We start from the raw sequence: 27,439 nt of genomic DNA, 5'->3' as shown, positions 1-27,439 counted from the left end.
TGTGTGTGTGTGTGTGTGTGTGTGTGTGTGTGTGTGTGTGTGTGTGTATGTATATATCACCATTTTACAGATGACATTCTTAAAGGGGAACTGACTCAGCCAAAGAGCAGCTAAGTGACACCATCGTGCATAGAGCACCAGACCTCAATTCATGAAGACTCATCTTCCTGAGTTCAAATCCAGTCTCAGACACTTAACTGCTGAGTGACCCTGGGCAAGTCACTTAGCCTTGTTTGCCTGTTTCCTCATCTATAAAATGAGCTGGAGAAGGAAATGGCAATCCACACCTGTGTCTTTGCCAAGAAAACCCTCAAAGAGGTCACAAAGAATCAGACGTGACTGAAAATGATTGAACAACAACAGAAGACCTACCCAAAGTCAACTAGCAACTGTAGAGTCTTTATTCAGTGCTAGCTCTGACTTCAGGTCTAGGGCTCTGTTATGCCATGTGGGCTGTCATATTCCAGAAATTAGGAGGAGATAAATTTAGAGCAATCTGAGAAATGAAATTTAAGACAAAAAATCTGAGAGATGAAATTTAAGAAAAAAAAATGTAAAGTCTTATGCTTGGGTTCAAAAAATCAAGTTTGCAAGGACAGGATGGGAGAGATAGGGTTAGATACCAGTCCCTCTGAAAATATCAGAGGGCATTCAGTGGGCTACAAGCTAGATGACATGACAGCCAGAACAGCTAATAATATCCTCATCACCTCACTCCTAGCCCTCTTCTACCTTTTCATTCTTCTTATACCTTACTCCCCAGACTCTTCAGTCTGGTAACACTGGCCTCCTGGCTGTTCCATGAACAGTACATTCCATCTCTTGCCTCCGGCGTTCTCTCTGGCTGTCCTTCAAGTCTGGAACACCCTCTGGCCTTTGCTTCTCAGGCTACCGACCTTCCTGGTTTCCTTTAAGTTCCAACTAAAATCGTACCTCCTTCCGGAAGCCTTCCTAAACCCTTCTTAATTCCATTTCCTAATTCTGTCAATTATTTCCTATTTGTCCTGTGTATAGCTTGCTTTGTATATATTTGTTTGCATGTTGTCCCCTCCATTAGATCATAAGGTCTTTGAGGGCAGAGACTACTTTTTGCCACTTTTTGTATCTGCAGTGCTTAGTACAGTACCCGGCAGATGGTAGGAACTTAATGAATTGAATTTGTTGTTATTTAGTCATTTTTAGTCATGTCCAACCCCTTTTTGGGGTTTTCTGGCAAAGATATTGGAGTGGTTTGCCATTTCCTTCTCCAGCCATTTTTATAGATGAGGAAACTGGGACAAACAGGCTTAAATGACTTTCCCAGGGTCACACAGCCTTATCTGAGGCTGGATTTGAATTCATGACTTCCTGACTCCAGTCCCAGCACTTTATCCACTGTCTCACTAAGCTGCCCCAGTTGAATAGACTGCATTAAAAAAGGTGCAGTATCCAGAATGGGGAAGGTAATAATTCCTCTGTCCTCTGCCCTGGTGCCAGGGTTCTTCTAGAGTTCCAAGTGTTCTACTGGGCAGCTACCTTGGGAAAATTTAGGTTTTTCATCAAGATGGTGAGAGTACTAGAGGCCATGCCTCTAAGAATATAAGGTGAAAGAATTGGTGATTTTTTTTTTAGCCCAAAGAAGGAGTGTAGATTTACCGCTAGCCATCTAATCCAGGCCCCTCATTTTCTAAATGAGGAAATGGGTCCAGAAAGATTAAGTGACTGGTTCCAAATTCATCTACCTTTCCAAAGCACCACTCAGCCACTCAAGGCTTAGCAGGGACATGATAGTGGTATTTGAGAAGCTGTCATGTGAAAGAGGGATTAGGTTCATTTTACTTGTTCCTAAAGGTCGTAATTAGGAATTCTAGGTCCAAGTTGGAGAAGTAGATTTAGGCTTGATGAGTAGAAAATACTTTATAATAATTGGAGTGGTCCTCAGTCAAGCACTAAGAATCTACAAATATAGGCTTAAGAATACAAAGGGAATGATGAAATTATCCCTGGAGAAGCTTACTAAATGGAATGTAAGCTTTTTGAAGGCAAGAACAATTTGATTTTGGTCTTTATATCCCTAGGTACTAGCTCAGTGCCTTTTTCATAGTAGGCACTTAATAAATGTTTTGTTGAATTGGAATTAAAAGTGAAATGGACAGCCTTGGAAAGCAGTGGGATTTGTCTTTGGAAGTCTTTAAGTGGAAGCTGTCTGCAATGTTTTTGAGATTCTTCTTCACGTTCTAATTTGTGAGTGTCTCCTAATGAGATAACATGTAAAGTGCTTTAAATCCCTGAAAGCATTATTTTGTAAATGCTATTGTTGTATTAGTTTAGCCCTCTGAGCCACTTCTAGCTTTTAAATTTTGTGTTTGTAACACAAATAAAAAGGATACACTACTTACTACTAGGTGGATAGCAAACTTACTAATAACCTCATTGGGAAGGAGAGCCAAAAAAATTTTAGGTGAATTCCTAGATGATATTCCTATAACAGAAATGGCAGTGTATGACTTAATGCCTTGGAGCCAGGAATGCTTGCGTACAGGTCCTACTCTTTTTCTGGGGGGGGGGGGGGGGGGGCGGGGAAGGGGGGGAAGTGTTTTGCCCAGGGTCACACAGCTAGTAAGTGTCAAGTGTCTGAGGCCAGATTTTAACTAGGTGCCCCTAGGTCCAGCGTTTACAGACATTAGCTGTGTTAATTTCTCAGTGTCCCAGGCAATAAGACATAAGTTTCAGAGATCTGTTGATGTGCATCAGTTTGCACATTGTGAGTTCTGTATACCAGTGAAATCACAGGTTGGTCAGGACCTAATGGATTCCCATACTGTAAGCTGGCCTCTTGGCCATTCTGTGAGCAAGACACTCCATCTCTTCGCTCCAGGCATTTTCTCTGGCTGTCCGTGGAACATTCCCCCTCCTCTGCTCTGACTACTGACCTCTCTGGCTTCCTTTAAGTCCCAACTAAAATTTTTGTTTTCTTTTGGTTGGGGGAGGGCTGGAGGTCTTTCTAAATCCCTCTTAATCCTAGTGCCTTCCCTCTGTTGATCACTTCCTATTTTGTATGCTGTGCTTTGTATCTATTTGTATGTTGTCTCCTCCTTTAGATTGTAAACTCCCTTAAGGTCACTGTCTTTTGCCTCTTTCTGTATCCCTTGGGTTTAGCACAGAGAGTAGAAGAGTAGGAAGTAGAAGAAAAAGAAGAAAAGGTGAATGTGATTGGGAGGGGCGAAAAAAGTGTCCCTCAGTGGCATACATTTTACCCGTTGATAGCTTATCTATTTGAGAGAGTGGTGAATTTTGGCAAGGTAGGCAGCCATCTAGGATGGACAAAACAACTGATATAAATACACAATTTTTCTATATTGCAAAGTCCCACTCTCCATGGCAAAGCTGTACTTTCTTTGAACTTGAAGTTAGAAAAGCTGATTTCTAATTCCAGCCCTGGCATAAACTTTGAGCCTCCGTTTACTGTTTTTAAATGAGAGAATTGTATTAGATGATTGCTAAAGTCACTTCCAGGTCTGATTCTCTAACTCTAAATTGGATGTATTATAGAGAAGAAACACAGTAATGATACACGCACAGGGAGTACAGGTTTCAAACATGGGGAGTTGAAGGGGACTGCAGAGCCCAGGGTATATAAATAAATGCCTTATTTGGGCTATGCCTTCAGCTTTATTTTTCGTATTGTTAGCCCATCCAGTTTGTGTAGTGTCATTGGCAAAGCATTTGCCTGTTTTCTCAGGGCTGCAACTAGGGGTGTGCTGTTAACAACTGTCTAAAAAATTGGGCAGATACAATTTAAACTTTAAAATCTGCATCATCCACATATTCTCCATCACTTTCTTAAGTCTAGACGAGCAACAAAATAATAAATTAAGCCTTGATTTGTAGCATTTGCCTATTTCCAAGATATAAATGCTCACACTGAAAATTTTAATAACTAGCTCTACCCCTCTCTAGAACTGTCTTATTGACTTCATCAGAGTTTAACCTGACCTTATACTAGAAGGCAAAAACACGTTTCACTGCTTCTTATTCATGATTTGCAAAGGCAAGTTAAATCAGAAAGGTAGCAAATCCTGAATACCATGCCATTTTTCTTCAGGATTCGAGGAAGCAGCGTGTCATGACTTTAGGAATTGTCTTCAATAGATAATTTCAGCTCTGCCAGATACTGTCTTTCGGTAGACCGTGTCATTCTTGATCTCTGATTTATAATGTTGTCCGATTGAGGAATAAATGCTCACTTCCCACCTGTAGGTCTCAGTAGTTATATGGTCTGTCTGACCATAGGGAGTTTATTCCATTTCTTGTGGAATATTAGAAGTTTTGCTGCTATTGTCTACACATTGAAACTGTCCTCTGTAAGAAGTTATATCCCCTCTAACGACCAAAGTTAGGGTCCATTTTTTTTCTACAAGTTAAATGATATGGCTTACAGTTTTTCTCTTTTTTCACATGTTATTCTATGATGTGAGCAGAAGTTTATGTTTAAACCTAGTTTCTAAAAACTTTTAAAATTCCTTTTAGAAAAGCTGCATATAATTAAGACCAAATATGGTATAGCTATTTTTCCTTCATGCTATGCCTATCTTAGTTCTCACTTCCGCATATAGAATACATGCAGTATGAAGCTGTTATGTAAAGTTTCTGGTGACTTCAATTTTTAAAAACATGAAATCCATTAAAGAAAAGAAACCTCTGCATATTAGACAGTGTCTTCCAGTTTTTCAAGTATTTCAATAGCTTTTGTCAAGTTTTAAGTGGGGGGTGGGGTCTATGTTTTTATTTAAATGAGATTAGAGCTACTCTAGGGTCAGCTAAATGGCACAGCAGTTAGTGCTGGGCCTCAGAAAGACTCAACTTCTTGAGTTCAAATACAGCCTCAGATATTTTCTAGCTGTGGGACCCTGGGCAAGTCACTTAACTCTGTTTGCCTCAGTTTCTTCATCTGTAAAATGAGCTGGAGAAGGAAATGGCAACCTACTCCATTATCTCTGCCAAGAAAATCTCAACTGGGGTCTTGATGAGGAATACACAACTGAACAACAACGATAGCACTGCTCCTCTAAACATATTTGTACCAAGGTAACCTTGGTTTTTACAGAGCACACAATCATGGTTGTTAATATACTAAATATTGTCTTTTAGCAACTATGCATTCAGGCTTTTTTTTTGTATGCACAAGATATTCTTGGCAAGAATAGACTATGAAAAGAACATTGGGGGAGGACAACTTAACTCCAAATCCTATAGAATGTTTGGAAAGCATATTCTCAGTTTGGGCCTTCTATGAATTCTTGCTCTCCAGCAGAGAGCCTTGTTGTCCATTTTACCTTTGAAATAACTGTGTGTTTAGAAGCAGTAACCAGGCATGATAATCTGGAAGTTAATGTTCTCTTTATCTACATAGCATAGGTAATGTGGTCTTTAGGTTGGTTTAATCCAGTCTGTCTCTGCTAACTTCTCATCTGAGATTAAAGAAGTCCACCAACTACTTATTCCAGGTACATATCCTAATGCCTTGAATGTAGTAGGCCTTTAATAAATGTTTATTGAATTGAATGCCTCAAAGATGACAAAGCATGGAAATAGTTATTGTTAGAGGGGCTGTAGAAAAAAACAGGCACACCATTAATGGAGCTATGAATTAGTCTGATAAATTGGTATTAAGTACTTAATTAGAGAAAGTGAGGTCAAATGGATAGAAAGCTGGATTCAGAGCTGGGAAGAACTGAGTTTAGGTTCCCCTTCTGACAAATATTGGCTGTTTGGCCCAAGGCAAGTCATGTAACCCCTCAGTGTTGTAGCAACTCCCTAAGACTCTTAAGTTGCCAAGAAAGTGCCAGATCATATTGCTAGAGGGAGTTTCCTCGTCTGAGAGCTCCTTCTGCCAGGGAAATAATAAATCCAGTCCCCTCTCCCTAGCCCTATCCTAAGCTAAGCTAAGCACTATTTGAAGAGGGGATTCTTGGATTCAAAGGATTCAAACATAAGCAAACCAGACTCTGCCTTCAAGGACCTCACGTTATTTACATGTTGCCTCCTGTATTAAGACCTAGGTGTGTTCAAGGTATATACAGAGGGGATGAAAGGTCATCCGAGAGGGGAAGGCAGTGCCAGGTGAGCAGATCTGGAAAGGCCTTCTGTGAAAGGTGGAGCTCAAGTTGAGTCTTGAAAAAACTCTGGGAAACCAAAAGATGGAGGTGAGGATGAGGAGGGAGAGGTTTCCAAGCATGGGAGATAGCCAGTGTAGAAACATGGAAAAGGGAGAGGGAATTAATGTGCAAGAGACAGCAAGCAGGCCAGTGTTACTCAGTGGTGGGGAGAGAGAGAGTGTGTAGGAGTAAAGAACTGGAAAGGTAGAAAGGGGCCAAGTTGTGATATTTAAATGCCAATCAGAACATTTTATACTTGATTCTGGAGGGAGCCATTAGAGTTTATTGAGAGAGGAGGTGTGTGTGTGTGTGTGTGTGTGTGTGTGAAAGAGAGAGACATGGTCACACTTGGATTTTTGGAAAATCACTTTGGCAGCTGAATGGAGGATGGAATGTCATGGGAAGAGACGAGGCAGGGAAGCCAATTAGAAGGCTATTGCGATAGTCCAGACAAGAGGTGACGAGGGCCAGAATTTAGGCAGTGGTTTCAAGAGTGGAGGGAAGGGGATATATACAAAAGATGTTCACAAATCAACAAGATTTGACAACGTATTGGACAGGTGTGTAGAATAAGTGAGGATTTAAAGATGACTGCATTTGCCAACCTGGATGACAAGGCAGATGGTAGTAACCTACATAGTAATAAGGAATTTGGGAAGAGGATAAGGTTTTTTGGGGAAAGACAATGAGTTATTTTATGGACATGTTGAGTTGAGATCCCTACACAATGTCCAGTTCAGGATATCCAAAGTTACATTGGATGTTGGACTGTGGCTCCCATGAAAGACTAGAAAATCATCTGCATAGAGATGACAACTGGACCACTGGAACCTGATGAAATCACTGAGTGAAACTGTGCAGGGAGGACCCAGAACAGACCCTTAGGGGACATCTACAGTTACTAGGTGTGACATGGATGAAGAGCATAGAAAAGAGACCAAGAAAGGATAGGTTGGAGGAGAACCAGGAGTGAGCAATCTCAAGAAAACCTCAAGAGTAAATGGTATCCAGGAGGATGTGATCAAAAGTATCAGATACTGCTGGGAGACCAAGAAGGATGAAGATTGATAAAGGGCCATTAGATCTGGCAGTTGAGATCATTGGGAGATTTGGAGAGTGAATACTCTCAGTTGCTTAATTGAGATCAGAAGCCAGTTTGTAGAGGATTTAGAAGAGAGTGAAAGGAGAGGGATTGGAATCACCTGGTGTCAACAGCTTTCTTTCAAGAGTGTAGCCAAGGAGAGGAAAAGATATAGGATGATAGGTAATTGCTATAGTATGACCAAATGAGGGTTTTTCAAGCATGGGGGAGAAATGGTTATGTTGATGGACAACTGGGAAGGCACCAATAGATAAGGATTGAAAGTGAGAGAGTGGGGAAGATGAAGGCATTTGTTGTCTTGTTCACTGGTCCCTTTGCTAAGGCCAACACCCTTATGTGCACTCTTGACTCCATAGGAGTCATAAGAGATAGAGTCAAGGGTGCGTGTAGGGGTGTTGGCCTTAGCAAGGCGAATAGCCTCCTCTTCCAAGACCGAAAAGGAGTAGATAATTGGGGAAGATAACTGAGTAAGTGAGATGAGTCAAAGAATGGAGCCCTCACGTGAGAAGGTAGGAGGAAGAAATGCCATGGAGGCTTGAGAAAAGAGGATTTGAAATAACCTTTGTGGAGAGGATAATCAGTTGATTAATTAGAATGGTTACCTTGCTGCAGTGAGGGTCCACTTGTGATGATTAAATAACATAAATTTGTGGTGATCCCAGTAAAAGTTTCATGATTTCCTCCAGTTTCGCTCAGAATAATCCAAGGTTTGGATTTGGCAAGGCCTAATTGGTGATAGTGCAGGAGGGCAAAGGATTCAAGAGTAGTGAGGATAGTGTGGAAATCAGTAGTTGGTTCACCAAGGGGTTAAGCTCGGGAAGGGAGGCAAGTGGACAGGAACATTTGTGAACTGACGAGAGTGAAGGAAAAAGAACCAGAAAAATAATATACACAGTGACTACAACAATGGAAATAGAAACAACAAAGCAAAAATGAAAGTTGTGTGGTTCTAATTAACCAAGCTTGGCTTCTGGGAGGAGAAAAGACAACCTCCTTTTGCAGAGACAGAGACCTATGGATATAGAATGTTAGGTAGTTTTGCTTAATTATTTTTCTTATTCTTTGTTACAAAACATGGTTCACTGGGTAGAGGAGAGGGAAAGAGCTATTCTGAAAAGAAGTTCAGAAAACCTAAAAACAATTTTTTAAAGAAAATTTTTAAAAAATTGAACTGCCTCAGTTTCTCTTTCATTGTAATGGGATTTAATATTTCATGACCACAAAACTCACAGGGATATGCAAAGGTTAATGAGGCAATAATATATTTGAAGCATTTCAGACTCCAAGATGTTCCTCTGGAAAACTGTTTCTGTGTGTAGCAGGGTGGAGTTGTTTATGAAGTGTGATGATTTCAAATGATGTATAAATAGACTTTCTGTTGTCTGGATGGGAACAAAATGTATGCCACTTTTAAAACCAATCAGATTGGTTGTAATATTTTATTTTCCTTTCTAAAGCATTGATTTAATGTGTAAACTGGCAGTTCAACCAGAAAAATTAGATTTAAAAAAAAATTCTTTTCACCTAGTGTCCATATTCTTGAATATATTTATGCTAATTTTAAAAGTTGTCTACCCCTAAGATCTGTTCCTATTAAATTTTTCCTTTGTTTGGGGACATGATGAAAACTTTTTACGTGCACATATATATAAAATCACCTGGGAATCTACATTTGGGGCACAAAGAGACATTAATACAGTCGATGTAGGCTACCTTTGACAATCTTGTTACAGAAAGGGCAGCATGCATCTCTTTAGAGAAGGGAACTGTTCCCCTCAGGTAGAGCAAGTAGCCAGAATAATTACTATATACATATATATGTGTGTGTGTGTATATAGTGTGTGTGTGTGTGTGTGTGTGTGTGTGTGTACACACATACTTTTGAGGAAATCGGACCAAGGGATGGAAAGTGGTGGAAAGGCATTCTTGGAGAACTGCACTTAGCACTGTGTCTGGCACATAGTGAGTGTGCTTGTGGATTGATTGAGTAGGACGGAATTGTTTGGAAGCTTAATCCCATGTGTCACACAGGAGGGAAAGAACAAAGCAGGGGAATCCCTCTACCTTGGAGAATTGCTGTTTTGAATTTTGTGGGGGGTGGGGTGGAACCCTTTTAGACATTGGTAAGGCCTCCTCATTTAAGCTTCAGACACTGACTTGAGGATATATTGAATGAGAGGATTTTTAAAATTTAATTTAAACAGTGTGTTTAAAGATTTAGTGCAATTTAGTCACTTTCCCCAAAGCACTGTTATCTTCCCTGCTCTGTTAATTTATCTATCTATCCCTGATATCTGAACACCTGGAACTTAATCATTTTGAGAAGTTTGGTAGAACATAGCTTTTTTTGAAGACCTGAACATTGTACATTCATTGTTTTAACACTGCAGGTTCAAGAACTTGAAGGATTTCTTTCTCTCTGCTCACCACAGGCAAGATGCTATAATATAAAGAATATTGGACTTGGGTTGGAAGGCCTGGGTTGGATCTTAGCACTGATATCTACTTCATAGTTCTGAGCCTCAGTTTCCTTATCTGTAAAATGGGAGTCAGTAAACATTTAAGTTTCTATTCTGTGCCTGGCACTGTGCTAAACACTGGGGATACAAAAAGCATTTAAAGACAGTCCCTGCCCTCAAGGAGCTCCCAATCTAATGGGAGAGACCACAAGCAAACAACTATGTACAAACAAGCTATCTTTGGGATAAATAAGAAATAGTTAACAGAGGTAAGGCACTGGAATTAAGAGGGGCTGGGAAAGGTTTCTTGTAGAAGATGGAATTTTAGTTGGGAGTTGAAGGAAAGTAGGGAAGCCAGGAGATGAAGATGAGGGAGGAGAGTGGTTCAGGCAGGGGGACAGCGGAGAGGTGGAATGAATGTCTTGGTCATGGACATGTCAGAAGGCCAGTGTCACTGGATTGAAGAGTATGTGGCAGGGAGTAATGTATACTGGAAAGGGAGGAAGAGATTAGGTTGTGAAGGGCTTTGGAAACCAAATTGAGGTTTGTACTTGATCCTAGAAATAATAGGGAGTTACTGTATATTATTGTTGGGTGGAGGGGAGAGGGGGGAATGGTTGGGCCTGTGCTTTAGGAAGATCACTTTGGTGACCGAATGGAGGGTGGGGTGGAGTGGAGAGACCTTTGAGGCAGGCAGAGCCATCAGCAGACTGCTACAGTAGTCCAGTTGTGAGGAGAGGAGGCATTAGCAACAGAGTAGTGGCAGTGGGGAAAAGGAGAAATAATACAAATAGTACTACAGTCTACCTCACATCTCAGAAGAGACGTTGTTAAGAAGGTGCTATTTCAATGTCAGAGTTATGTTCTCTATTTTTGGAAGATTCATGTAATCTTCCTTTTTGGAGAAGCATTAGGCCATAGTAGATAGAAAGCTCACCTCCTACCTGTGTTGAAGTCCAGTCTCCAATACATGCTTGTTTTCTGAATTATGAGTTAACCTTTCAGTGTCATTTGTCAGAATGATAAGATTAGTAGCAGAAAAGATACAGATCTGCTTTGGTTGAGGGAGTTTCTTCCCTGGAGCTACTACACCCATGAAACCACAGGTCTTGCCTCCAAAAGAAAATATTTTCTTTTAAACTAATTTAAGGAAGATGTTCTCCTTCTTCTACCCTATCCACCCCTCACCACTCCCATTCCTCCAAACCTTCAAAAAAAAAAAAAAGAACCTTGGACTTCGAAGTTAAATGACCTTTTTGTTTTCAAGGTCTAATTCTCGAACTTCCTATGTTGTGTGACTCTGGGTATATTGTTGAGGAGGTGGGGAAGAAAGGGAGAGGACAAGCATTTAGTAAGTGCCTGCTATGTGCAGGCACTGTATTAACTGCTTTACAAATAGCTCATTTGACCCCCTGAGTTTGGTGCTGTTATCATCCCCATTTTGCAAAGTTAAGAGACTTGCCAAGGGTCACACAGCTAGGAAATATCTAACTCAGGTCTTCCTGACTCCAAGCCCAGCTCTCTATCCATAGTGCCACCTAGCTGCCTGGAGTCTCCCCTAGCTCCATTGTACTTATCTGTAAAAAGGAGGTATTTTCTCTATCTGCTATATGGGATTGTTTTGAGGAATAATTGAAATAATAGGATTATTCAATTTCATATACTCAGAATTTCAGAGGTGGAAAGGATGTAGGTAGACATCTAGTCCAACTCATACCTGGAAAATAATTCCTTCTATACTGAACAAGTAGTCATCCAGCCTTTGCTTGAAACCATGTAATGAGGGAAGACCCTGCTACCATAGCTGTTTCATGCATAGGTACATCATGAGGCTCATAAAAAGATCATAACTCATATAGTTAAAAGGAAAAAGAAATGAAAATTTTGTGGGTTATACTAGGCTTTTCTCATTCTCATTTCCTTGTCTTCCTTTCATGCTTCAGGTGATGTCCATGCGGAAGTTAAGAAATTTAACTTTACCATAAATTTGCCTTCTGAAATTTTTTTCCTTTGGTGAAATGAAAATAAATATTTGATGACTTGTATTTTAGCACATAGAAGTATAGAATCTGAGTTACAAGAAATCTCTGAGGCCACAGTCAATTCATTTAGTATGGGTTGAAATGAATCTAGTCCAACCATAGCTGAAGCATGAATTTCATTCACTCCCTCACCTCAAAATCCTCCATTTCATTGTTGGGCTGTGCTCTTAGGAAGACTTTCCTTGTTTTACTGCTTTAATATTCTAGTGACTCTGTGATCTCATCCACCCAGGTTGTTTCTTCTTATGACTCAGCACGCAACTGATACATTCCTGGCTATCTTGTGTGACTGTTGTCCATGCCTTTTCATAAGTTTGCTGGAGGGGATCCACCCAATGTGTTTCCTCAGATTCTCTTGACATCACAGGAAGTCCAATGTAGCATACCAGCCAACCTTCACTCTCACCATATGACCAGTGCATCTCCATTTTCAATCACACATTTCTTTTGTATACTTTACACAGTATCTCTCACATAATTCCTTGATGTGTTTCAGCCTCTTCTCGTTGCCCTTTGGGTGATCGTCAACTTGATCTGAAATCTCCCTCCCTGTAATATCTACCTGTTGGCCGTATCTCTTCCCTTTGAAGCCGAAGAACATGTTTCATCCTTCTTCTGTGTTTGAAATATTTTAATTAGGCAACCAGCATTTATTAAGTGACAGCTACATGCCAGGCACTGTACTGGGCACTGGGGATACAGATAAAAAATTATATAGTCCCTGGCTTCAAGGAGCTTATATTCTACCAATAGCAATTATATTTTAGAGAGTTACCCTATGTAGCCAGTTTGTGTTAGGTAGGACTTGAGATGGCCAGGTCTCATTGACCCAGCTCTGTTCACTGTGTAAGACTTTTAAGTTGCAGACTGGCTGACAATCTGTATGAGCAGAAGGAATTATCTCACAGAAGTTTCACATATGAATCCAGGCCAAAAGACATATTTGAGACCTAAAGCTAGCATAGTATAGTCAAAAGAATGCTGAACTTTGAAGTCAAGAGATGAAAGTTCACAGCCTACCTAAGAAATTTAACCAGCAATGGTACCTTTGGTATGTTACTTACTCTATCAGTGTGTTTCCTCGTGTCCTCTACAGAAGTGATTATAATATTTGTATAGCCTACCTCATGGGGTAGTTGTAAGGAGAGCAGACCTTAAGACGATTTACAAATGCAAGTTGTTGCTGTGTAAAAGTGTGTGTGTGTGTGTGTGTTTAACTAAAAAGTGTGTTCATGGACATGACAGTTCTGTGAAATGCAAATGGGGATTTTAAACAGTGCTTTATCAGTTGCTGTTTTGTTTTTTAATCAAATTTGTGTATCCTAATTCATTAATAAAGGAAGAGGAGGTAAAATGACAGATTTTCTCTCACATTGTAACAAAGTGCTGGATTTGGAGTCTGTGAATGTGAGTTCAAATTCTGGGTCTATACCGAGTGATCTTGGGTAAGGTTTTAAAATCTCTGTGTGGACCTCAGTTTTCTCCTGTGTAAAATGAGGGTGTTAGATTAGATGACCTCTAGGGTCTCTTTCAGCTCTAAATTTATGGTACTATGATTACTATACCAGTACATATGAGTACTATACCAGTACTAAACCAGGGAAGTTTTCCAGGGAATTTCCTGTCACTTGAAGTCTTCAAGCAAAACTTGAATTGACAGGTACAGTTTGAACTACAGGATCCCTGAGGTCCCTTTCATCTCTGCAGTTTTATGATTCTAATATGATTTTGGAAAAACTTAAGTGGGTAAATAGCTAGTTTTTGTTTGGGCAGTTCTCTTTTACAGAATAACATTGACCCTGACCTCTAGGTATTTTATTATTACTAATGATGATAGCATGCAAAGCAAATTTTTAAAAATAAAAACTAGATCTGATCCTCAAAAAAATTAGTGAATACTTAGCAGTCCCTTTTAAGCGTTGGAAGGAAGAACTGGCATGCCATTCAGTCACTCAGCAAACTTGGAAGTCCATGCTGAGTTCTGGGGATATAAAGAAAGGCAAAAATAAGATTCAAAGGACTCATGCGCAAATATATGTTCATAATAAGACAGTAGGAAGGGGAGAGGCTGGAAAAGCCCTCTAGGAGACAGGAAGATTTGAGTGAGTTTTGAAACATACCAGGATTTGGAAGAGAGCATTCCAGGTGTGGAGGCAGCCATTGCAAAAGCACAGAGATAGGATAATTTATAAGGAACATCATGTTGGCCACTGTCATTGGATCACAGAATTGTAGAGAGGAGTGAAGTTTATGAGGTCTGGAACAGTAGGGAGGCGCCAGGTTTTTTCTTTCCTTCCTTTTTTTTTTTATTTGATTCTTGAACAAAATGAGTAACATTGAAAAGTTTTGCATGATTGCATGTATGAAACCTATATTGGATTATTTACCATCTGAGAGAGAGGAGAGAGCTAGGGTCTCCCCAGTTACAGGTCTAGCACTCTGTCCCCTGTGCTACCAAGTTGCCTATTGAAAGACAAAAATCCCCTGGCCTCAGGAAGCTTACCTTCCAATTGAATATAGTCATTCAGTCAGGTAGCATTTATCAGTTACTAGCCATGTTCGACACTTTGCAAGCACTGGAGATACAAAGAAGGGTAAAAAAACAGCCCCTGCTCTCAAGGAGCTCTCGGGCAAACAGCTATGTGCAGACAAGATAAATGCAGCATGAATTGGTCATGATTTCAGAGGGGAGGTGTTAAGAGGAGGAGGAGGTCCAGGAACCGCTTCTTATAAAAGGGGGACCTGAAAGAAACCAGGGAAGCCAGAAGACAGAAATAGGGGTAGATACTTGAAAAATCTTGATTTCTGTGTGTGTGTTTAGGAGAATAAATTTATAAAATGAAACAAATACTTTTAAATGGGTTCTGCTTTTTTCTTTTGCTAGGGGGAAAAAACAATAGGGCAGCGAAGTGGTGAGGTAGATAGAACACTGGGCTCGGAACCAGGAAGAACTCCTCTTCCTGAGTTCAAATCTAGCCTAAGACACTCACTAGCTGTGTGACCCTGGGCAAATCGCTTAACCCTATTTGCCTCAATTCCTCATCTAGGAGGAATGAGCTGGAGAAGGAGATGACAAACCACTCTTCTCCCTTTGCCAAAAGAAACCTCAAATGAGGTCATGGAGTCATACACAACTGAACAACAGCAGAAAGACTAATTGTTCTTCTCAATAGTGGTTGTGGCACCTTTTCTCATTTTGTTTTCCTATCATTGCAATTTCAGTAGTTTTAGAAAAAGCATGTTGTTGTTTTGATATATTTGGGATTATTAGAAATTGTTAACATTCAAAGCTGAAGCTCTTTGTCGTTTTGCTTTTTGGGTGAGGCAATTGGGGTTAAGTGACTTGTCCAGGATCACACAGCTAGTAAGTGTCATGTGTCTGAGGCTGGATTTGAACTCTGGTCCTCCTGACTCCAAGGCTGGAGCTTATCCACTGTTCCACCTAGCTGCCCCTGAAGCTCTTTGTCTTAAAAGGAAGTGGGGGTGATTTAATAAGGTATTAGAGTTTACAAACCCCATGAAGGAAGTATAAGGATTATAATCCCAATTTAATCCAACCAGCATTTATTAAATAGAAGCAATTTGGTATAGTGGATAAGGTACTGGTAGTCCTCAGTTCAAATCCTGCCTCAGACATGAGATACTTAACAATGACCCTGAGCAAGTCACTTCCTGTGCCTCCTTTTCCTCATCTGAAAAGGGAGAGAGAGGGAAGAGGTGAGCTCAGTAGTTTGTAAAGTCCTTTCTAGTTCTGAATCTATGCTCCTATGTATATACAATTTGCTGGGCATTAGGATCCCAGCATTTAAGGAGCCTACAATTCTACTGGGGAAACAACATGTGAACAGCCCAAGTTGATCTGATAGAGAATATGCTGAGGAAGTATGGGGGAGAGGGGTGCACTGATTACTGGAGGAATCACTTGATTTTCACATTTTACAAATGACACTTGTTTGAAGTATATAACTGACTCTCTTTGAAAAGATAGTTCCACAAGTCAAACTGGAGTGTCTTTTTCCTAGGCAACTTTTTCCTGCTGTCTTTATGAGAAAATCAAATTCCAGGCTCTACCACTTCCCAAGCATACCACTACCAGGGAATCATTATTTTTGACTGCCTTTAACTTTGGAAATATCTGAGTTATATTTTGTTTTGTTTGACCATTGGGTATAAGAACTTCATATTTTATTTTTCTCATCCCTGCTAGTATTCTATATGTTTTTATCCCTGCTTGGTCCTGTCCCTACCCAGGTTTGATAGCTTGTGTGAACTTTTTCCTTGAGTAGAAATGAAGGTGTGTGTTGGTGTTGTGAGGTTGGGAGGGTGAGCGTGGATCATAGCATCTAGAGCTAAAAGGGACCTTAGAGATTATCACCACATTTTACAGATAAGGAAATTTAGGCCTGGGAGAATTTCAAGGATGGAAACCAATAAATCTTGGACCTGAGATTTGAACCTGGAACCAATAAACTGATAAAATAATAAAGGGACAGTATAGATGAAATTCTGCCAGGGCAGTACTGGAGCCTCATTCTCAAATGCATGAGAAAGTTCATTAATCTGGGTGTAAAGGACCACCTGTGGACTTCCAGTACAGTATAATCTTCTTGAGGGTCAGAGCTGTTTCATTTTTGTCTTCGTATGCCTCACACCTAGATCGAATTGCCTGCCACATAGGAGGCATTTAATAAGCTTGTAAATTGATATATTTTATTTTGTTAAATATTTCCCAGATTATTTTAATCTGGTTCTGTCTGTACTCGGGAGTGTTGGTCTTCATACCATGTGTTTTGACACCTGGTGCAAGGAACTCACCAAGAGGAAACTCCCCATACCAGTTCATAGAGTAACTTTACCATCCTCTTCACATATCATAATAAGTGCACAACAGCTTGAGGGTATCTGTGCTATTGCTGGTTGAGTAAACAGCTTCTCCCTGCTCCAAAGGAATATCACTCTGAGCATTATTTGTTTTGTGAATGTTGCGTCTTTCTTCTGGTTAACCTTCGGATTAAATCTTTGGAAGTGGGGGTTGTAAGTACATCCTTGGTTAATTTTTGAGTAGGAGCTGTAACATTGGTAATCCAAAAATAGTTTGCGTGTGATTTGGGAATTCACTCCCTCCCCTCCCCATACATACACACACCTCCTTCCCACCTCCAGAAATTAACTGTTTCATTTAAGCTCATATTAATTTGGGTTTGTATTCCCTGAATACTCTTGGTGGTCCAGAAATGGCAAAGTGTAGGGGAGACAACTGCACTTGCTGTATGTGGAGCCAGAGGGATATTAGTTCACATCCCAGCTCTGCATCTTACAATAGTACAAAGAACATTTGGATTTGGAGACAAGGAGGCAAAGGACCTCAGTTCAAATCCTAGCTCTTCTCTTTAACCTTTCTCCACATGATAGCATACATTAAAGGACAACAGTTGGGGAGCAAAAGTGTTGGAAGCTCAATGTTTTAAATTTTTGTCAAGTGCGTGTATGTCTCTCTTTATGGTGATTTTAAAAGAGCTTTGGAACAACCTGGTTTGACCTTAGAAGAACTTCATACTGGATTGTCCTTTGTTCACTAACATTATTTCAAGTCTAAGTTGTAACTTCTAATTCTACTCCACAAAGAGCCAGATTCTCTTTTTGTAAGGTATAGGCAATGTGACCTTGGTGTCATTATGTGGCCCAGTGAAATTTTAGTGGTTTTGTGCCAACTTCCTCCTTATATCATAGATAATGTTTTCCTTTTATTCTTTATTTTTTTTTACCATGGGCAAGTCATTGGCCTCAGCTTCTTATCCATAAACTCAGGGGACTTAAACTAAATAGCCTTTAAGGTCCCCACCCACTCAAAATCTGTGATCCTACAAACCTTGGGTAAATCATTTACCTGTCCTGGATTTTATCATGTCTAAAATAAGGGTGTTGAACTATATGATCTTTAAGGTACCTTTTAGCTATGATCTTGTTTGTTGCAGGGAAGGAGAGAGGAAGCCATGTTTACAGCTTCATTTAATATTACTTTATTAACTCTGCAGGCTAGCCAAATCAGTCTACTGACTCTTAATGTGAACTCTACGTTCTGTGTCCTGCTTTGCAGTGTTTAAACAAACCATTACCCCTTGCTTGGAATGTACTCTGTCCTTCTGACTCAGAATCCTTGTCTTCTTCAAAGCTGAGCTCAGGTGACACCTTCTTAAACTGTCAATCAGCAAGTGTAGATTCTGAGGCAAAATCGAAAAAATCCCTCCCCTCAAGGAGTTTATGACCTATCCAGGGGAGACAATATATATTACTTATATAAGCACATACTAAAATGACATGAGGCAGTTGTGGAGGGAATCAGCAGCAGCTATGATGGGATCAAGAAAAGCTTTGTATAGAAGGTTGCATTGAGCTGAGCCTTGAAGGAAATTAGGGATTCTAAGAACGGAAGATACAGAGGAACTGCATTCCAAGCATGGGGGACAACCAGGGCAAAAAGAAAAGGAAATTTCCTTATTAAAAAAAAAAGGAAAAGGAATGATCTGGACCCTAGCAAAAAGGTAGGTTGGAGCCACATTGTGAGAGACTTTAAATGCCAAACAGAGGAGTTCATATTTGATCCTTGAAATTATGTGGCACCAATGCAGTTGTGGAGTGACATGGTCAGATTTGTACTTTTAGAAAATCCTTTGGTAGCTGTGTGGAGGAGGATGGATTTGAGTTGAAGACAGACCTCAGGCAGAAGAAACAACTAAGAGGTGATGAGGTACTGAACTAGAATAGTGACTGTATGATTGCAACAAAAGAGGGAAGGAATCAAAAAAATGCTGTAGAGGTAGAAGGGACAAGATTTAGCAATTGATTGTGCTTGTCAAGAAATAAAGAATTGCCATAGCTTTTAGGAATGAGGAATAATAGCCCTACTGTACTCTGTCCTGGTTAGACTACGTCAGATCAAATACAGTTGCAAGTCATGTCATCATTTCCCTGATGTCATGGTCCTCTTCAAGAACGAAGGACAAACCACAACATCTGGAGGATCGAATTCAGTTTAGGATGCCATGTTTTACGAAGGAGGAGGTCAACCAGGATGATTGGACCCTGAGCGATTAATTGAAACAACTATAGATATTCATCCTAGAGAAAAGAAGACTTATGGGGGGAAATTATCATTGGTTTTCAAGTACTTGCAAGGTCCTCAAGGATCAGACTTGTTCTGCTTGGCTTTTAAGGGCAGAATAAGGAACAGTGAATAGAAGTTTCATAGAGGCAAATTTTAGTTTAAAGAAAAATAAGTAGATCTGTCCAAAGGTGGAATGGTTTTCATTTGGAGGTGTCATGGGTTCCCCCTTATTGCATGTATTGGTTGAACTAGGTGGTCACCTCGATCCCTTCCAATTCTGAAATTCTAGAATGTGAATTGGATTAGTCTGTTAAATGAACATAATGTTCAGCATTATCAACAACAACAGTGAAGATATTATTGAATGCTTACTTACTGTACCCTTCTAGTCTCCTTGAGTTTTATGAGGCACAGTTCTTTCCCCAAGGAAACTCATCTAGTTAGAAATGAGTTGTTAAAAGTTGTCTGAACTAATTATAGAAATTCTCTTTATTCTCTCCTTCCCCCATGCCTCCTCCAGGCAAAAGTTCATATAGGTAATAAAGAAGGCTATCCCTTTATCCAGAAAAACACAAAGTTGTAATTGAACTATGAATAAATATGGTTTGAGGTTTGCCTTAGCCCTCTACATTCTCTCTCCATTTATTTTGTTGTTGTTGTTACTCTTGTTCACAGGTCCCTTCACAGATGTTGTCACCACCAACCTGAAACTTGGCAACCCTTCTGACCGAAATGTATGTTTTAAAGTGAAGACTACTGCACCCCGCCGGTACTGTGTGAGACCCAATAGTGGAATTATTGATGCAGGAACATCAATCAATGTATCTGGTAAGTGTCAAAACCACAGGTGATTAATTGGGCATTTCAAGGATGGTCTCTTGAAACTTAAAGATAGTCCCCTCTTTTTTCCCCTTACTATTTTGGTTCCCTTTCTTTACCCATCCACCTCCTTATCCCCACCCCACCTCCCACCCCCAAAAAGGAAAGAAGTTCATAGCAGTGGGAGAAGAATTGAACAGGAACAGTTAAGATTTAGGATCATAGATTTAGATTTAAAAGGGACCTTAGCAAAAATTCAACATCCGCATTTCAGAGATATGATAGAAAGAAGTTTAGAGTCCAAGGACCTGTGTCCTTGGGCAAATGATTTCCACTTTGTGTGCCTCACTTTTTCCCTATACAGAATTGCAGAACTGGATTAGAGAGTTTCTAAAGACCCTTTCCATTCTAAATCTAAAATCTTGCTTAGCTTTTACTTTTCCATTTTAAAAGCCTGTTTAATGTTTACAACCTATGGTTAGAGCAAACTTAAAATGGTAAACAAAGAGTTCATTTCAGGATAGGTTCAGTTTACAGTCCTTCAAAAAGTAACATACTTTTTGGCAATAAATAAGAGCCTAAATAAACTTGATTATTTTGCTTTGTGGAAAAAGGTTAAATGAAAATATTTTCTTGTCCTAGTGAAATTATTTCTGAAATTAATTCTTATGTAATTTATAATTGTATTTGCAAGCTAGAGAAGGAGGAGGTTGTTGGGAGTTAGACTATATTCAAGTCTGGTAATTTGGAATGTTTTTGAAGACCTTATTTTTCCCTATCACAAAACGCTGGTCTTTTCTGAAAAGTGGAGCTTGTGAAGAACTATAGATACCGTGTCCAAATTTTGAGTGGCATTTTTAAATTATAAAGAACTAGGTGATTGAATTTTTTGACATATTTCAGCAATGAATAACTTCAGTTCCTCTAAGGATATATTATGGGTGCTTCTGTAAGCTTTCAAGCATGATATAAGATGGTCATAATCTACATCATTGCTTCTCAAACTAATGATTTGGTGAAAGAAGAGGGATTGACAACATGGGAGACGGCTAGGTGGTGTAATAGAGTGTTGGATTTGTAGTCTCAATGACCTGAATTAAAAATCTTTTATTAGATACTTAACAGCTTTGTGACCCTGGCAAGTTCTATAATTCCTCTTAGTTTCAGTTTCCTCCAATAGTACCAATAATAGCATCCAGAGTTGTGGTGGGGATCATGAAATAACATATTAAAGCAGTTTGTAAACACTAAAGCAGTTAGTTGCTGTCAGTTGCTATTATTATGAATACTCTGAAGCTTGAATTGACAGAACGTACGTGTGTGTGTGTGTGTGTGTGTAGACACACACACTGATTTGAATGGTCACTGATATTTATCATAAATCAGAGGTTCAAGGTAACTTTGGAAGATAGTAAGGATTTTTTCTATACTGAACATATATGTTTTTGATACAAGCTGGAATAACATCAGAGTGATTCAGAGAAAAGAGCTGTCTTTTCTGTGAACTTTCATGTCCTATTTCTATGAGAATTCTCCTATACCAGTCTATTTACCTCCACCCATCGCCTCTTATTGCTGATGCTACATCAAGAGAGAAAAGACTATTCATTGCCTGCCTTTTACTTTATTTGTACCCCAGCCCAAACCCCTGTGTCTTGCCTTGTCTGACCTCTCCCTTCCATTTGTCAGTCTCAGGAAAAAGAGCTTTCCTTCTTCCATCTGTTCCCAGGCAATTATTGCTTTTAGATCAAAAGTTTTTTCATGGAACTTATATCCTCTGAGATGCCAAGATTCTATGTGTATAGTATGTTCTGTACAACACTTGTATGTTGTAGCATCATCCCTCTAATGTCATGGTCTTCTTCGAGAACAATGGACAAACAACCCAGCAACCTCATCCTGGGGCTGGCCAACAGGAAGACCCCACCCCTGCAGCAGACCAGAAACAAGATCTCCTCTCCAGGACCAGCCACCAGAAAGACTGTTACCATAGCAACCCAGCAACAAGGCCCCACCCCTAGAGCAAGCCAGCAGCTAAACCCTGTACCCAGGGGAGGCCAATGTTGAGACTCCCCTCCCCCCCACCCCAGTACAAGTCAGAAGGGAAGCCTACCCGCCAGAGGAAGCAAGCAGTTAAGCCCTGAAGCCCAGTGAAAGCCAGCAGTAAGACCCAGAGCCCCAGCACAAAAGGCCTGGGACAATGCAAAACCGGAACCCAACTCTCACATAAAAACACCACGTCACCAAAAAAAAGGCAAAAAAATGAGCACAAAACAAGAAGAAGGAAAAAAAAGAGAACTTGACTATAGAAAGTTACCATGGTGATAAGGAAGATCAAGGCATAAACTTAGAAGAGGACTATAGAGTCAAAATGGCCACATGTGAATCCTCAAAGAAAAATGTAATTTGGTCTCAGGCCCAAAAAGAATTCCTGGAAGAACTTTAAAAGGGTTTTTAAAAGCAAATTAGAGAAGTAGAAGAAAAATTGGGAAAAGAAATGAGAGTAATGCAAGAGAACTGCGGGGAAAAAAAAGTCAGTATCATGGGAACATATACAAAAATTTACTGAGGAAAATAACTCCCTAAAAAATAAAATTGGAAAAGGAAATACAAAAGCTCACTGAAGAAAATAATTCCTTAAAAATATAATTTAACAAGCGGAAAATGATTCTCTGAGACATCAAGATACAATAAAACAAAATCAAAAAAGTAAAAACAATAGAAGAAATTTTTCATTGGAAAAATAATTGACCTAGAAAATAGATCCAGAAGAGATAATATAAGAATTATTGGACTACCTGAAAGCCATGATCAAAGAACAAACCCTGGACAACAGTTTTCAAGAAATTATCAAAGAAAACTGCCCTGATATATTAGAACCAAAGGGCAAAATAGAAATTGAAAGAGTTCATTGATCACTGCCTGAAAGAGATCTCAAAATGAAAACTCCCAGGAATGTCATAGCCAAATTACAGAGCTCACAAATCAAGGAGAAAATATTGCAAGCAGCCAAAAAAAATTAAGATATCATGGAGCTACAGTCAGTGTTACACAGGATTTGGCAGCTTCCACATTTTACCAGAGGACTTGAAATATGATAATACCAGAAGGTAAAGGAGTTAGGATCATAACCAAGAATCACCTACCCAGCAAAATTGAATGTAATCTTTCAGAGGAAAAAAATGGACATTGAACGAAATAGAGGAGTTTCAAGCATTTCTTAGTAAAAGACCCCAGCTGAATAAAAAAATTTGACCTCCAAATACAAGATTCAAGAGAAACTTAAAAAGATAAAAAAGAAATAAAGAGAAAACATAAATTCAATAAGGTTAAATTGTTTATATTTCTGTATGGGCAAGATTATATTTGTAATTCTTAACAACTTTATTACTATAAGAACAATTAGAAGAAGTATATGTAGACAGAGGGTGTGGAATAAGGTGACTTTGATGGGATGATACCCTGAAAAAAAAAAACAAAATAAAGGGTTGAAAAAGAAAATTTCACTGAAAGAAGGAGGGGAGAGATTTAGTGGGGGTAATTATCTCACATAAAAGAGGCATGAAAGAACTATTATAATGGAGGGGGAAATGGGGGTGGGGTGGCGGGCGAAGCTTAAAACTTACTCTCATCAAAATTGACTCAAAGATATCATAACATACACATTCAGTTGAATATAGAAATCTGTCTTACACTATAAGGAAGTAAAAAGGGACAGGGATAATAGAAGGGGAAGGGGGAACTGATAAAAGGAAGGTTAGATTGATCAGAAGTAAACACTTGTGAGAAGGATGGGGTGTAAAAGAGAGTGAGGGATAAACAAGCAAAAAGTAGCATGGAGGAAAATACATAATTATCACAACTATAAATGTGAATGAGATGAACTCATCCGTAAAACAAAAGTGGATAGCAGAATGGATTAAAAACCAGAATTCAACATTATGTTGTTTACAAGAAACACATTTGAAGCAGAGAGATACATGCAAGGTAAAGGTAAGAGACTGGAGCAGAATTTATTCTGCTTCAGCTGAAGCAAAGAAAGCAGGGATAGTAATCATCATCTTAGACAAAGCAAAGCAAAAGTAGATCTAATTAAAAGAGATAAAGAAGGAACCGATATCTTGCTTAAAAGGTACCATAGACAATGAAGTCATATCAATACTAAACTATATGAACCAAATCGTATAGCATCTAAATTTTTGAAGGAGAAGTTGAATGAGTTACAGGAGGAAATAGATAATAAAAATATATTAGTGGGGGACCTGAATTTTCTCCTCTTAGAACTAGATAAATCTAACAAAAAAAAAAACAAGAAAGAAGTTAAGGAGGTGAATAAAATTCTGGAAAAGTTAGATATAATAGATCTCTGGAGAAAATTGAATGGGAATAGAAAGGAATGTAGCTTTTTCTCAGCAGTACATGGCACCTACACAAAAATTGACCATATATCAGGACATAAAACTCTAACAACCAAATGCAGAAAAGCAGAAATAGTAAACACATTCTTTTCAGATGATAATGCAATAAAAATTACATTCAATAATGGACAGTGGGAATAAAGATTAAAAATTAAGTAGTCTAATGGTAAAAAAAGAAGTGCATCAAAGAATGAATCATACAAATGATTGATAATTTCATTTTTTAAAATGACAACAGTGACACAACATACCAAATTTTATGGGATGCAGCCAAAGCAGTACTTAGGGGAAAATTTATATCTCTGATTGCTTACATCAGTAAAATAGAGAAAAGGCAAATCGATGAATTGAGCATGCAACTAAAAAAAAAAAACTAGAAAAAGAACAACTTTAAAATCCCCAATTAAACACCATATTGGAAATCCTGCAAATCAAAGGAGAGATTAATAAAATTGAAAGTAAGAAAATCATTGGACTAATAAATAAAACTAAAGGCTGATTTTATAAAAAAAAATAAAATAGATAAACCATTGGTTAATTTGATTTAAATTAAGGAAAGAAGAAAACCAAATTACTAGTATTAAAAATGAAAGGAGGTGAATTTCCCCCCCAATGGAGAGGAAATTATGACAAATATATATATATAGGAGCTGTTTTGCCCAATTATATGGCAATATATTTGACAATTTAAATGAAGTGGATGAATCTCTAAAAAAAATATAAATTGCCCAGATTAACAGAAGAAATAAAATACTTAAATAATCCAGTCTTAGAAAAAGAAATTGAACAAGCCATGAGTAAACTTCCTGAGAAAAAATCCCCAGGACCAGATGGATTCACAAGCAAATTCTACCAAACATTTAAAGATCAATTTATCCCAATACTATATAAACTATTTGGAAAAGTAGGCGAAGGAGTCCTACCAGTTCTTTTTACGACACAAATATGGTGCTGATACCCAAACCAGGAGGAACCAAAACAGAGAAAGAAAATTATAGACCAATTTCCCTAATGAATATTGATGCAAAAATTTTAAACAAAATACTAGCAAAGAGTTTACAGCAATATATTGTGAGAATCCTACACTATGACCAGGTGGGATTTATACCAGGAAAATAAGACTGTTTCAATATTAGGAAAACTATCAGCATAACTGACCATATCAGTAGCAAAACCAACAGAAATCATATAATTATTTCATTAGATACAGAAAGTGCCTTTGACAAAATACAGCAGCCATTCCTATTAAAAACACTAGAGAGCATAGGAATAAATGGAGCTTACCTTAAAATGATAAGTAATATTCATCTAAAACCATCAGCATGCATTATCTGTAATGCTGACAATAACAATATCTGTAATGCTAATAATTCCCAATACAATCGGGGGGACGCAAGGATGCTCATTAACACCTCTATTATTTAATATTGTGCTAGAAATGTTAGCTATTGCAATAAGAGAGGAAAAAGGAGTTAAACGAATTCCAGTAAGCAGTGAGGAAACAAAACTGTAATTCTTTGCAGATGATATGATGTTATACTTAGAAAATCCTAGAGAATCAACTGTGAAACTACTTGAAATTATTAACAACTTCAGCAGAGTTGCCCAATACAAAATAAATGCACATAAATCATCAGCATTTCTATATATTGCCAACAAAGTCCAGCAACAAGAGACAGAAAGAGAAATTCCATTTAAAATAACTGTAGACAGTATAAAATACTTGGGAGTCTACCTGCCAAGATCAACCCATTGAACACAACAATAAAACACACTTCACACAAATAAAGTCAATTCTAAACTATTGGAAAAATATTCATTGCTCATGGCTAGGCCAAGCTAACATAATAAAAATGACAATTCTGCCTAAATTAGTTTATTTAGTTTCATACCAAAGACTATCAAAAATTATTTTATAGAGCTAGAAACAATAATAAAATATTCATCTGGAAGAACAAAAGCTCAAGGATATCAAGGGAATCAGTGGGAAAAAAAATGCAAAAGAAATTGGTCTGGCCATACCAGATATCAAGCTGTATTATGAAGCAGTAATAATCAAAACAATCTGGTGCTGGCTAAGAAATAGAGCAGTGAATCAGTGGAATAGATTAGATATTTTTACGTGACTGAATAACCCAACAATAACTAGAAGAAGATTCATTTAGTGCTAATATTCTATGATTCTATAAACATTTGTTCCCTGAGTCCAGTAGTATGAGATTGAGTGGCCTCCCTTCCCTTTCCTATGTTTTCTGCTCTCTCTTCTACTGGGTCTTTCTGTGAAACTTGGGCTCCTAAATCAAAATGTGACGAAAAAGAGAAAGAAACAAGGAAACTATTAAACAGTGATAAGAATCCAGGGAGTCTGGAAAAAATGGAATTAGGCCTTGGTTTCCTTGCTTCTGCTACTTAATCCTAATAGCCCCTTGTAAACCACTCTTGTTGTCCAAATAGAATTTGAGCATAATCACAATGAGCAGATTAGAATTACTGAGTCTAATAACCAAGTCCTTTATTTTGTCCATAATAAAGCTGAGGAGGAAAGACAGAGTCCTGAAACATGATGTCCATTGCTGAATACTATGTTCTTTAAAAGCCATTATATAATATCTTAATAATTTGTCACTTTTAAGAGATCCATCTATGCTGAAAGCCAAATTTTTAAATATCTGCTTACTGATTGATTGATTTTGAACATGGAAGAGTTTGAAATGCCACTGGAATATCCAGGTGGAGATGTTCAGCCAGTAGTCGATGAGGACTGTATATTTTGATTTGAGAGTCATCTGTGTAGGATGATTGAACTCAAGGTAGTTGATGAAATCCTGAAAGGAAGGGATGCTATAGCAAAAAAAAAAGAGGACCCAGGACTGACCTTTGAAGAACGTTTGCATCTAGGAGGCAGACAATGAATAATAATTCACTGGACAAGTCCGAGGAGAGGTCAGATAGGTAGGAGAACCAAGGGAAAGCAATAGAGCAAAATTTGTAAGTTGGAAGGGATTTCAGTGACCGTCTAGTCCAACTCATATACAGAAAGAACCCCCATCATGACATACCCAGCAAGTGGTCCTCCAGCCTCTTGTCTGAAGACTTCTAGCTCGTCAGAGTCTTTTGAATCCCTCATTTCTTCTACCATATTAGCTTTCTCCCTGAGTGTTGTATCTTATCAGCTAACCTGATGAGCTTATACCATTTATACCTTTATCCAATAGATAAAAATTATTAACACAGGAACAAGCACAGAGATTCCTGGAGTGCTCCTGGAGACCCCCTGCCATATTGACACTGAACCATGAACAGATACTCTTTGATCCAGCCATCCAGCTAATTCTGAAGCCATCTGATTGTATTCCA

The 27,439-nt window shown here is 38.6% G+C and overlaps 1 protein-coding gene across 1 annotated transcript in view; it reads left to right on the top strand.

Annotated features, from left to right (window-relative positions):
* Positions 1-27,439, top strand: part of VAPB (VAMP associated protein B and C) — a 61,698-nt gene that overhangs the window by 9,049 nt on the left and 25,210 nt on the right. Inside the window, exon 3 of the mRNA XM_027850598.1 lies at positions 19,521-19,673. Coding sequence (XP_027706399.1) covers positions 19,521-19,673 — 153 coding nt within the window. The remainder of the gene's footprint in view (positions 1-19,520; positions 19,674-27,439) is intronic.

This window comes from Vombatus ursinus, unplaced genomic scaffold, assembly GCF_900497805.2.
Source record: "Vombatus ursinus unplaced genomic scaffold, bare-nosed wombat genome assembly UNPS02000580.1, whole genome shotgun sequence".
NCBI lineage: Eukaryota > Metazoa > Chordata > Mammalia > Diprotodontia > Vombatidae > Vombatus > Vombatus ursinus.
This window is presented reverse-complemented; position numbering and strand designations above follow the sequence as displayed.